At 47.8% G+C, this 11723-nt stretch overlaps 2 protein-coding genes across 2 annotated transcripts; both read right to left on the reverse strand.

Moving 5' to 3' along the window:
* Positions 1-2696: 2696 nt before the first annotated feature.
* Positions 2697-3117, reverse strand: BJ212DRAFT_1490810 (mitochondrial ribosomal protein L37-domain-containing protein; the record flags this gene model as incomplete). Its single annotated transcript, XM_041341472.1, has 2 exons — positions 2697-2929; positions 2982-3117. The coding sequence occupies 2 exons, from the start codon at positions 3115-3117 to the stop codon at positions 2697-2699; spliced, it is 369 nt and encodes a 122-aa protein (XP_041184877.1).
* A 520-nt stretch (positions 3118-3637) lies between these two features.
* Positions 3638-3909, reverse strand: BJ212DRAFT_1418145 (uncharacterized protein; the record flags this gene model as incomplete). Its single annotated transcript, XM_041337586.1, has 1 exon — positions 3638-3909. A coding segment is annotated over one exon (162 nt), but the record flags the coding sequence as incomplete, so codon positions are not given.
* Positions 3910-11723: the final 7814 nt, after the last annotated feature.

The following is an 11723-nucleotide window of genomic DNA, read 5'->3' on the forward strand; positions in this document are numbered from 1 at the left end:
GTCTGACTGACTTGGCTTCAACCACCCCCCACGCTTTTTTCGAGGAGGGTTGTTTTCATTCATCGAGTAAGTGGAAAGGATAGTTGAGTGTGGGTGTTGAATCGATGGAGTAACGTGGTGGGTGGTGCGAAAGATAGACGGGCGTCTGCTACATGTCTGCAAATGAGGATTATTTGAATAAATGATGAACGTGCTTTGGAAGCGCCCCTTATCCATTGGCTGGACTAACACTGAAACGTTATCGAAGGCTGAGGCCGGTTAATCGGGCAAAAGCGCATCAGGAAACCTCGCAGTTGTTAGGGTAGCGGTTGACAGTTGTACTTATTGGAAGGACATTGATTTACAAAGTTCGTTCAGGATTAAATCACTAGCCATGAATACATTGTGATAGGTGACATTTGGTAGATGTAAGCTGACTGCTTACTACGCGATTACCTTATCAGACGTCATGTGACTCATCCCCTTATATTCCGTCATTCTTGAACCGTTCAGACTAGACTCGGGTCTCCTACCTACATCATCTACTTATTAGTACAACGCTCAAAGAATCCACAGTTTCGTCCTGTTATTCTCGTCCGATCCGTTTAGTGTTCCTTGTCGTTTCCCTGGCAAGGTTCCAGTAGATTGGAGTTGACCTCTCATTCACAGTTGCCGCATCAGGGAATCGGTTAAAGCCCCGGTCAAAACCCACAATTTGCCCATACCCGATCAACTTGGGTACAGGACGGGTGCTTCCCAAAACTGTTGCTCAACGACAAGCTGATCGTCCGTCAGTGTTGGCTGTCTGCCGTGACAGCCCTTACAGCCCCGCTCTGTTAAGTGTTCTGGAGCTTGAAAATGATACATTAAACGCCCCAGTAACATGTACATAAGACCAGCGCGAACAAAAGAACTAACTACGAGCTCTCATCCACATTACTCTCCATGGATTCAAGCTGCGACATCCCTCAACTTCAGCCTGCTGAATTTTGGCAGCGCTACAAGATGAAAGCGTGGGGATGCCAAATCCATACGATCATATGCCTCTGGACTTAGTGGCATGTTGGGCTTGCCGCAGGTTGCTGAGGGCTCGAGGGACACGGACACTGGCAAGTTGTCGAAAACTGCGGTGATATCAACACTCGAGGCACTCAAGCAATGCATTGCTGAGCTTGAAAGAAAGAATATTTATTGTATATGAGCAGCAGATCATGGATGTCATTACTCACCAGGTAAAATTTGCTATTCACAATACACAACAATTCTGTCACAAACGGATCGTGGACATGAAAGAATATTCGAGGCAAACCTGGCAGAAGCACTGCAAACAGATGAAGAAGATGACAAGGACAAAGATGGTGATGGAGAGGATGATGACAAAGCACGAATGGAGGCGAGCCTCGAAGCAAAAAGTGATCCTAGGCTGCTGGTGAGTAATGCAGACAATGTCATCATTATCATTTACTGTTTCGACCTCCAAAAATGCTGTCTTGATGGCCGAAGGCCAACTGATAGTGCACCGGACGAAAGGTTCATTCAATTCCGCTGGAACGAGAGCCACAGCCACGAAGACAACAGCCGCACCATTCAGACCATTTTCAGGTATATTCGTGCCAAGGGTGTCGAGTAGTCCTGCTGCTGCAAAAGCACTGCACGCGATCAGTGATGAAGACTTGCAGAAGAGCCTTCGTTCTGCAAAGCTGACTGCGTCTCGCGCCACGACAACAGCTGCCGAAAGTGCCCCGGTAGTGAGAGACGCGAAGCTGACGAACTTGAAGGGGATGCATCAGAGCCAGCAACGGGCGTTTGTAGTGTCTGTCTTTGTATCTGAAACTAACTAACACATCAATAGAAATGCGAGGTGAGTGAGTGAGTGAAAATTCAACGCCTTGCCACACGAGTCAGTATTCAAGACGGAAGCCTACAAGACTGATCTGGTACCGTAACTCACGTCAGAAGATGAGGATGAAAGAACCCTGAGGGGATGCTCACTGGTAGATATGTCTTTCGACCCTGGGTTTGGGTTAGCAACCAGGTAAGTACTGACTTAGAGTGTGCCGAGTCCCAAGGGTTAATTCACTTTGCAATGACATTGATTTGAAGGAAGCGCTCCTCCCGTGGAAAGTCGTCAATCGCATAGTACATTGCTCCAGTGGAGTGCGGCTGATTTTCGAGTATCCCCATCCTTCTGAATCATATATCAGCAGGGTATATGCGCATAACAAAGCCTACCAGCCCGTGTTCATAGTCAAATGCAAGCCATAACGACGTTATACCTTCGAGCTTTCAGTCCAGGACCGTGTTTCTTGAGGTGTTCGCAATGACCTGCCAGGTCCGATACATGGATCCACCTCTATGGCGCGAGCATAGCATGCAACACGTTCTTCGTCTAGCATCGTGCTCGTATCCAGCGTCGTCGTCGTCATATAAAGGGTCCAGGACAGTACTATCTGATATGGCAGTGGATATACACGAAGGGACTTGGCGATTTTCAGACGCGTCAGACACGCGGCGTTCGAATGTTAATCCTCGCATGAATTAAAGTCAAGATAACAGAGAAAATATACAGGTAGTTTTACGGCGGTAGTCCGTTGTTTTACGCTGTCGACAAGACCGACATGTTCATCACATTGGCATACTTACTGAAACATTCTAGTACTTTGGAAACATTTGTGAGAGCGTAAAGGATGAACAACAAAATTACTCACACTAGAGTCCTACTGTGTCTTCATGAAGTTCTGGTCCTTGATCCGTTGTTGATTCTCCTTTCTAAGCCGTTTCTTCTCCGCCTTGCCTCCAGGCCCGTCATCTTCATATACTTTCGGCTTCAGAAGGTCCCACAGCCACGAAGGATACTCCTCATCAGGAAGAGCTATCACCGGAGGTTGTCCTTTTAGATAGTTCAATCCTTCCAGGATTGTACCTGGTGGACACGACGAAAGCGTTTTTTCTGGTATAATTGTGAGCGTGAAGTACTGTGATTTATAACTCTGTATGCTCACCTTCAGTAGCCGACGTGTCTTTTGTACTTATGTTCGGTATCCGTTCTGGATTCGAGCTCTTGGCGGCATAGCGGCGCGCAAGACATGGAGAGAACGCTTGCCGAATGGACGACCGAGCGGGTGTAAGAAAGGACATTGTAAGATTGTGACATATTTGTCACAGCGATGTAAACGCGACTGTCACAATGTAAAGTACTATTGCAATGATTCCTTGGTAATGCCATTCAAGTTCACCACAAAGTCGTGACACGACGTCATCGCAATACGCAAAGCATGGTAGCACTCCTCAAAGTTACCAACTATTTTCGTTCTTTGTTTTTGTAAGCTTTTCAAAGCTTGTCGCTGAGGGCCTTTCCAGACACATTACCAACTTGAACACACCGAAAAATTTGGATTTCTATGAGTACCAAATAGCCCGTTCAAGAGTCCATCTCTTTAACAAATATATACTACTTTTCAGGCTCGAGACCCACCGGACAGCTCACCTGCTCCAATATAACTTGCTGACGATATTGATGTTGGTATTTGTGATGAGGAGTGAGAGTAAAGAAAGTGCACTTTTTGAGAATGGATCTTCGTTGCAACAAAATTACGTGACGCTGCGACACAATCGGTCGAGAGACCATACAGCAAAAACAACGGTGCTCACCAAACAATCAACGTTAACCCCAAGCTCCCCACTTCTTGAAACTCGTGCGCCAAATTCTCACTTGAAAATCCAAGCTTCCGCCACTTCAATCATTATCATACCCGCTTATCCTGAACCTTGCTATAATTCCATATATATTCAAAAGGAGGCTCATGAAGGGGCTCGACTTCGGGCTCGATAAGCGTTGATTTCTTACGGTATGTCACACGCATGATATCATTTGGCCTGGAAGTCGAGAATCGAGGATGTAAGGTCACCTATTTTATGTGACGACAAGTCGCTAAAACTCCATGAGTAGTGCGCAAAACACAAATTGGATGCCACGCACTATCATAACCGCTTTCCGAATGTTAGGCCGCTCCAATTCAGAGATAAACTTATCCAGTATCATTGACTTTCCTCGACAATGCTAAATATTCCCATGTCAAGGCGGTCAGCAGATACATGAAGATTATTGCGATGCTTTACAATATATTGCCTTAAATAATCTTCTCATCTGTTCACCGATTCACTGATGACTAGCTGTTGCCCACCAACATCATGATTGTCATGCCTTTATCGTGCCCCTCACAAGGTCAAAAAGGTTGCTTCCGCTGCAGTGACATGACCTTGCTCCGCAAGGTGATTGATGCGTTCAGGGACAGTCAGGAACTTATGTTCCCGGGACACCCTGTTTGGAACTGATCTACTTCGGAATGATAACAGGGCACTACACACTCTCTATAATTAGGGTTGAGCACGGGTGGACCCGCGGGTCGCTGGAGTCACACCGCACCTGTACCTGCACACACAACACCCGCAAATCCTACGGGTATGAATGGTGTTTGCGGTATACTGCGATTTTTTCGCAGGCCTGCGGGTCGCATAGTATTTTCGAGTCCTGGAGACGGCGCCGGGCGAACGCCTCCGATTCTCATCTACATTTTTGGGCTGCGCAGGGGAAGAAGCGGCAAACATGACCATTCACGTTCTGAACAGCAACATGATCGGTATCAAAAATCCATAGACAGGTGAACGCCAATTCTTCCTGAGTTGGTAAGGCACTGACATAGTATAGTAGCATCAGCAGAAGTCTTACGAAGTTCCGCATCCAGGTCCTCTTCGTTGTCAGACTTCGTCGCCGTGTCAATGGCATTGGCACCAATTATTGATAGTTCGGGCAACGATGACGGCGATATCGAAGCTTATCGAAGACAATTTTGACAAGTATGATTGGATGGAAGACTCGTCAGCCTTCTTTAAGCAGCGCATAATCCACTAGAACATCAGCATAACTAGTGCAGTCGATTGTCACTCCGAATCGACATTGCTACTCGATAAACCTGCGGTTGAAGCTTCGAAAGTACGAGTGGATGTAGATTTGATGTTTGGGAACGAGTGACACGGTGACAGCTCTGGCTCGGGAGGTTCTTGAAAAGTTGACCCTCGCACCCTCGGACAAGCTGAGGGCTCTACACCCGTCCAACACTGCAAACCGCCACGGGTAAGCACGGTGTACGCCAGGGTCTCCATAATTCACGCCGTACCCGTACCCGCCACACCTGTCAGCGATACACAGCGGTTTTACCCGTACCTGTGCTCTACCCTGTCTATAATTGTAGATATATCACATCTACAGGGACAGGTGCTTGCATGTACCTTGTGTGCGGAAGGATCTGATTTATTTCGGAATAGTAACAGGGCACTCATCACTCGATCTAGGTGACGGCCGCCACAGCATCGCGTTAAACTGCTAGAACAAAGTTCTATAATTTGAGGGCTTTCTGCCATTTCGCCTTCCCCATCTTTGTTCTTTCTATCCATGATGCCGCCATCTCAAGCCAAAGCATGGTCGTTGGTAGTGGTCTTGGCAGCAGCAGCACTTGCACCAAGAGGCGCCTTTGCGCAGACGTCCACTGTGACATGCCTATCCTCCTTTAGTTGGGTAATGATATGTTTTAATTTTAATTTTTTTAGGCTTCAAGATATAGATTCTGATTCATGATCTACAGATGGACAACAGTCTCAAGCAAAATCCTTGCGTCGTTGCTTCCTACCTCGAGAGCGTCTGTGGAGGTACGCCTTGTTTCAGTATGCCTTAATAGCCTTACCTAACTAGTTTTGGTGTAGCTATCAACTTCGCTCCTTACCTTCCGGTTACTACTACGCACCTCCCTCGGCCGCTTCAGCAAACACTTGCGTATGTAATACAGTAACCTACTCGATGGTTAGCGCTTGCGCTGACTGCCAGAATGCCACATATCTGGAGTGAGTCGTATTCAAGTCGTATCGAGCTCGACTTCACGAGGCGCTTATCTCCTATCAGCTGGTCTTCCTGGAGCTCCAGTTGCTCCAAGATATCCATCCGAGGGTTAGTCCGCAAGGTTGTTAATATTCTGCAAGCTTTTCTAATACACCTGATTGATAGATATCCGAATGACATTCCCTCTGGCACCAAGGTTCCGAATTGGGCATATTTGAACGTCAGTGAACGATTACTTATCACAATTGTTATAATCTAATTCTCTGAAGGTGACCGGTGGGTTCGACCCCGTCGCAGCGCAAAGCAACGGAGGTTAGCATTCGGGCATAACTTTTCCGTCGCAGAAGCACTTTCACTCACCTTCTTGTAGACCTCCCGGAATCTACCGCAACCAATGTACCTACTATCACAGTCACTTATTCGACCACCTTGTCTGCTTCTTTGACTGGCGTGTCTACTTTCACCAGTTCTTCGGGCGCAGCCACAGGATCTTCAACATCATTGACTGGCGTGTCTACTTTCACCAGTTCTTCGGGCGCGGCCACAGGATCTTCAACATCAGCATCTGATTCGACAAGTTCCAATGTTGGAGCTATAGCTGGGGGTGTTGTTGGTGGAATTGCGGGAGCTGCAGCCATCATTGGCCTTGCGACATGGTACTTTGTCAAACGCCGTCGCTCCTCCACAACGCCATCAGCCGCTTTCAATGACATAGGCGGAGGTCCGGGCCAGACTCAAGGTTTTTACTCCACCAACGCTACTACATTCCCAATGGCGGAGCAATCACGTCTCTACGTATGTTTCTTATGATTTTACGATACATCAGCTCGTCTCATCCCCTCACACAGGACCCCTCTGACCCGACTACTTTCCCAGGTCGTCTTCACCCCCTCACTGGCCCAATCGCCTCATCTAGCAACACAAACCTAAACCCATCGATGCCCTCACCCGTCTTTCCCCAACAATCGCGCTCTGGACAGTACGCTGGCATTCCACAAGTCTAGAGCTTAGGTTTATCTTACTTTATGTCACTTACCTTCTGGTGAACGAAACTCGGAACGTTACTTTTCAAACTTGTTGAAATTTCTCTAAACCGAATTCAGGGCGTAGTCAAGTTAACAGGTCGCGACCACTCGCAAAGCGCCAGCAGTAGGTTTCAGTGCAATAAGTGCCACAAGTGTGTAGAGAAATTAACGGTACACGCAAAAGTTATTTGGACGGCGGGCCAACAAACGGTCCAACGCTCACCTGCGACTTGCTCCAGTGGTAGGCATGGCTGCTTTCGATAGGGCAAACGCATGGCCATTGGTGATACAGTCGAACGGGAAATTCTTATACTCAGATACTTATTGCAAGAGCCGCAGGTGTGTCAAGATTGTACCAAGAGGTGCCATAGCTCCAATAGATTGTACAGAGGACGAGCTAGAAGTCAATTTGACAAAGACACTTCAAGATAACGGCTTATGCTCACGCAGAAGCCATGATGAGTGGTGGTGACAACAGATCAACGTAGTATTGTAGATCTCAGAATTCAAAGCGACAAAGGGGGTACAAAATGAGCAGGAACAACGCTCGGCGAGTTACACAGCTAAATCAAAATTCGGCTCTATTGGAACCGACCTTAGATCTTTATCTACCTCATTTTGTACCTATAGACGCCTATCTGTGCACGTATCTACCTTATTCTCGTCGATTTTCACTGGACCCTATAGCTCAACATAGGTACTGTCAATCATCCACTACTTGAAATGGTTCCACCAAACCTTCCAACGCCAATCTGGACTGGCACACGTCTGGACCCCTCCAGAAAAACTTCGGGACCACTGCACCTTAGTAGTATTTCATCAGAGAAATAGGTCCTGTACAAATGCGAAGCCTCGCTCGGCGTTTAGAGCGGAGTGGAATTGAAGAGCCTTGACAAGCTGCGAGGAGAACTACCCTTGGCGAAGTGCCGCTCTTGCTTGATCAGCTCGTCGTGTGTTCTTGGCAAGTATCGCTTCATCAAGACCTTCTGTCTCGGGGATATTTTCTGCGCTTGTTATCGCACCGAGTGCAAAGCTCAAGGCGATCTGACTTTGTCCGGTGCGGATAGCCATCTCTGACGCATTCCCAAGTGCCACGACAAGCTGCTTTCGAACACCCTTGACCTCCTCGGCATATTTTCCGCGCGTATACCTGTCAAACGAGACCAAGGCGGATGCAAGCTCTGCAGAGGACACAAAATGCATCCGAGCGTAATACGGGTTTGATTGAGTAACCTTCCGTCCAGACTCTGTGCGGGACTCCACGCGCCGGAAAGCGATTAGCAGGAACTTCCGTATGATTTCGGGATGTGTAATCATTTGTACTTGATCCAGGGAAGTTGCGGTTGAGAGACCATTCGGTGCCTTCTTAAGAGCTTGGATTGAGTCGAGAATGCCCCGTTGAGCCAGCACGGCCAACAATCGCGCGAGTGATGTAGGGCCAATAACAACTTCCTCTGCTATCTGTAATGGAGAATCTACCTGGGGAGCTGCATGTGAGTCGCCAAGTTGCAGTGCGAACATATCCTGTGTTCGCTCCGCATACATCAGATGGTCCTCTTCGTTTTCCGAATCTGCTTGCTTTATTTTCTGCGATGCAGCGTAGGCCACACGAAGGAGAGACTCCAATTCTGCGTTGGTAATGCCACATGAGTCTGCTGCATGAGTCAATGTAGTAATCAACCGCAAGACTGTTATCCGTTTAATGCCTGAACGAAACAGATACAAACTCAGCGGTGAAGCATCTTCTGACCCCAGTTACCATACCTCGTAGTTCAAATGCAAGTTGAAACGTCCTTTTCCCAAGGAGAGTTTTTGCTCCATAATTTTTGACATTGTTGAACAGCCTGAGATCAAAAGGGTTAAAAACAAAAGTGCAATCAACAGTAGAAACTGACGACTCGACATGGTGCCAATCCTCTTCTTCGACGCTCATCCACACTTCAATTAGCTTCTCGCTCCATTCTTTTCTTGCGGTCAACATCTTTAGGGCTTGAGACAAAGCTTTCCACTCCTGGGTTCTCGATGAGCATCCAACGGCGAAGACACACCAGGTACTATGTAAGGGGGCCATTGGAATAGAAGTGCAAGGATTTCGCATGCAACTGCATCACTTTGCCGCTCAGGGTACCATGCTGGTCGAGGCGTGATCGCACAATCAAACAGCAAGTCGACAATTTCCGGTCTCTTCTTGAGAATTTCAAGGCGAAACTTCGTGGGGAGCATGGGATAGGTACAAACAAGACCTTGAGCAGCCCATAGAGCATCGTCATGAGCCAGTCCTGAGTATCGCAGAGCACATTTAGCCACCTCTGCTTCAGAAGCCTTTGAAACAGATGAGGAAGAAATGGAGTTAGTCTCATGGATACGTCTGCAGCTAAAGACCCACATTTTGCCCTCTTAAAACAATTATTCCACCTTGCCATTTTGTCTCTGGAGCATAGAACTGTTCGACAAAAATTCGGGGCCCTTGCAACACAAAGACACAGAGCTTCGCAATAATATCAGCTACCATATCCGCAGGAATCCTGTCCCCAATCAGACCAGCCAAAGAGCGAATGGTGCTAGCAGCAAGTCTGCGGTGTGCGCAGAGCCAGCTATCTATATTCTATATTATATCATTCAGATTTCGTCCAAACGTCATCGCATGTGCCCTCTCACCTTGAAGCAGAGGTCTACAATGTTGTGATCCATCATTTCCTCAGCAATCGATTTTCTTTCCGCATCTGTCCCTACGTGCAAGAGGTCCACCAGCACTGCGAGTCCACAATAACTGGCTAGAGCATGTCCATTTTTCATGCCGAGCTTAAACGTGCCATATCTCGACGTAATCAATATCATGACTTCGACCAGGTTGTACTTTAAGCAGGTCTTGATCAGGAAGTTGAAACCGGTGGGTACTCGTTGTGCTTCGATTCCAGTCCTTGACAATGTGGTCCTGTCCCATAGGAGGCCCTAAAATAACCAGCAGTTGGAATTACGTTCAAATGGTTGTGACACAGATACTACGTACAGTCCATGTACAAAGGAAATCTGGGTCCACCTGAGGATCTTTGAGCCTGGCAAGGTCTCTAGCCATATAACCATCCAGGATATCTCGGTTGACAGTATCAAAAGTCCGTTGGATTTCGATTTCGAGCGACTGTTCCCATTGTGCATAGGACTCTGCCATAATAGAAGGGTCATAGGGACCCTTGAATTGATTTACTGACATTTCTTGGTCGGTGCAGTGAACCGTGAGTCAGGCGCTATCTGATAGAACCGTTCAGAACCGTCGAAGCTTGATGTTGTTGATGTTGCTTTGAAATAATCAGTGCTAATGACTCGGAACTGCGTCACGATGTGTCGGAGACATCGGAGCGCCAATCTGGGAGAAGCAGCAGTACAAGTACGCTTATACGTGGATTGCTGCATCTCACCTATGAACAACTTACGTATAGACGCTCAAGAGGACTCCCTGGTCGGAGGAATATGAAACGAAGACAATCCTACCAACTAGGCCATATAGCTCCTTCGAACCCGGTACTTCATAGTGAATCTTCTCAATCTACATCGATATCAGGTCAAGAACACGAATATGTAGATGAATATACATTAAATACAAAAACAAGACGTGCAAATGGACAGCATGATGCGATTAATCTATCATAAGATGTCACCATCATCGCAGATTAGTGTAATTATAAACAAGTTCGATTGCCCTGTTCTACTTGTTTCAGAAAAGCCCTGAACCTGGAAAAGCTGCGACTCTTCGCCGTGCTCGTCGTCTTCATCAAGGCTCTCGTCGTCGTCCACTGACGCGCGACGAGGCTCGGGGGAGAGATCGTACCCGTGGAGTTGCGCTGCAGGTGCATCAAACCCCATAGGTTCGTGTTCGAAAGGATCAATGTCTGCATCTGGGATGGTTGGCTGTATCGGCTGGACAGGTTGAATGGTACGTGGAACAGGTTTCGGAGAGGGAGGAGTATATTGTTGAGTACGCGCGGTGGGTTGGATCGTGGAGGAGAGATGGCTGTTGGACGCTTTGCCCGAGTCGGAGATGCCTGTTCAGGCCGACCTGATAACGACGAGCGCGGCTGAGCCTGCGGTTGCGGTGAAACCGCAGTCTGAGGTTGTGGTCGAGCTGCGGCCGAGGTTGTATCTCGTATTCGAGCTGAGTGCGGTTCTAAGCAGTGTTCTAAAGCCGATCCAAAATACACTCACAGCAACAAATACTTCCTCCCTATGTCTCTCGCCCACATCCTTGTCGATGCAGTAGCACAGATACAGCGTATCAGCACTAGTGTGGCAATGATTAGCATGAGAACGTTGTACTGTTGATCGAAACATACACATCCTTGACTAGTCCTACGCAAAACAAGCCCACGAGTGCGGTGACACCACCAGCAAGTAACGAGGCTCCCAACGCATAGTCAGGTGCGCTCAATGTGTGTGCGACAAAAAGATACGTCATAAGTGCGAAGGGGAATGTCAGCGTTAATGGTGCGTAGGTAAGTATCCGTAATGGTGCTGAATGGCATGTCAGCTACGATTGTGCGGACCCCAAAGACGATACGCACGTTCAGTCTTGAATTTCTTGCGGTACCGACCTGCGCTAGTAGTCTCGACGGAGGCAGTGAGAGCCTGGGCTCTCCTTGCGCTCACAAAGAAGGGGTCTCCAGTCAACCCAGTATATACGAGCGCATACTTGCTCAAGGATGTTGTGACGCTCTCTAGATAAGAGACAGCCACCTGAACCAAATATTATAGGCCGACACCATGGACGCAGTGCAAGTGGTAGATAGAGCGGAAGCCAGCGCAGGGCCAGGGTGAGGAGCCCTAGCAATCGA

The sequence above is a fragment of the Suillus subaureus genome (assembly GCF_016647635.1).
Source record: "Suillus subaureus strain MN1 chromosome Unknown BJ212scaffold_541, whole genome shotgun sequence".
Taxonomy (NCBI): domain Eukaryota; kingdom Fungi; phylum Basidiomycota; class Agaricomycetes; order Boletales; family Suillaceae; genus Suillus; species Suillus subaureus.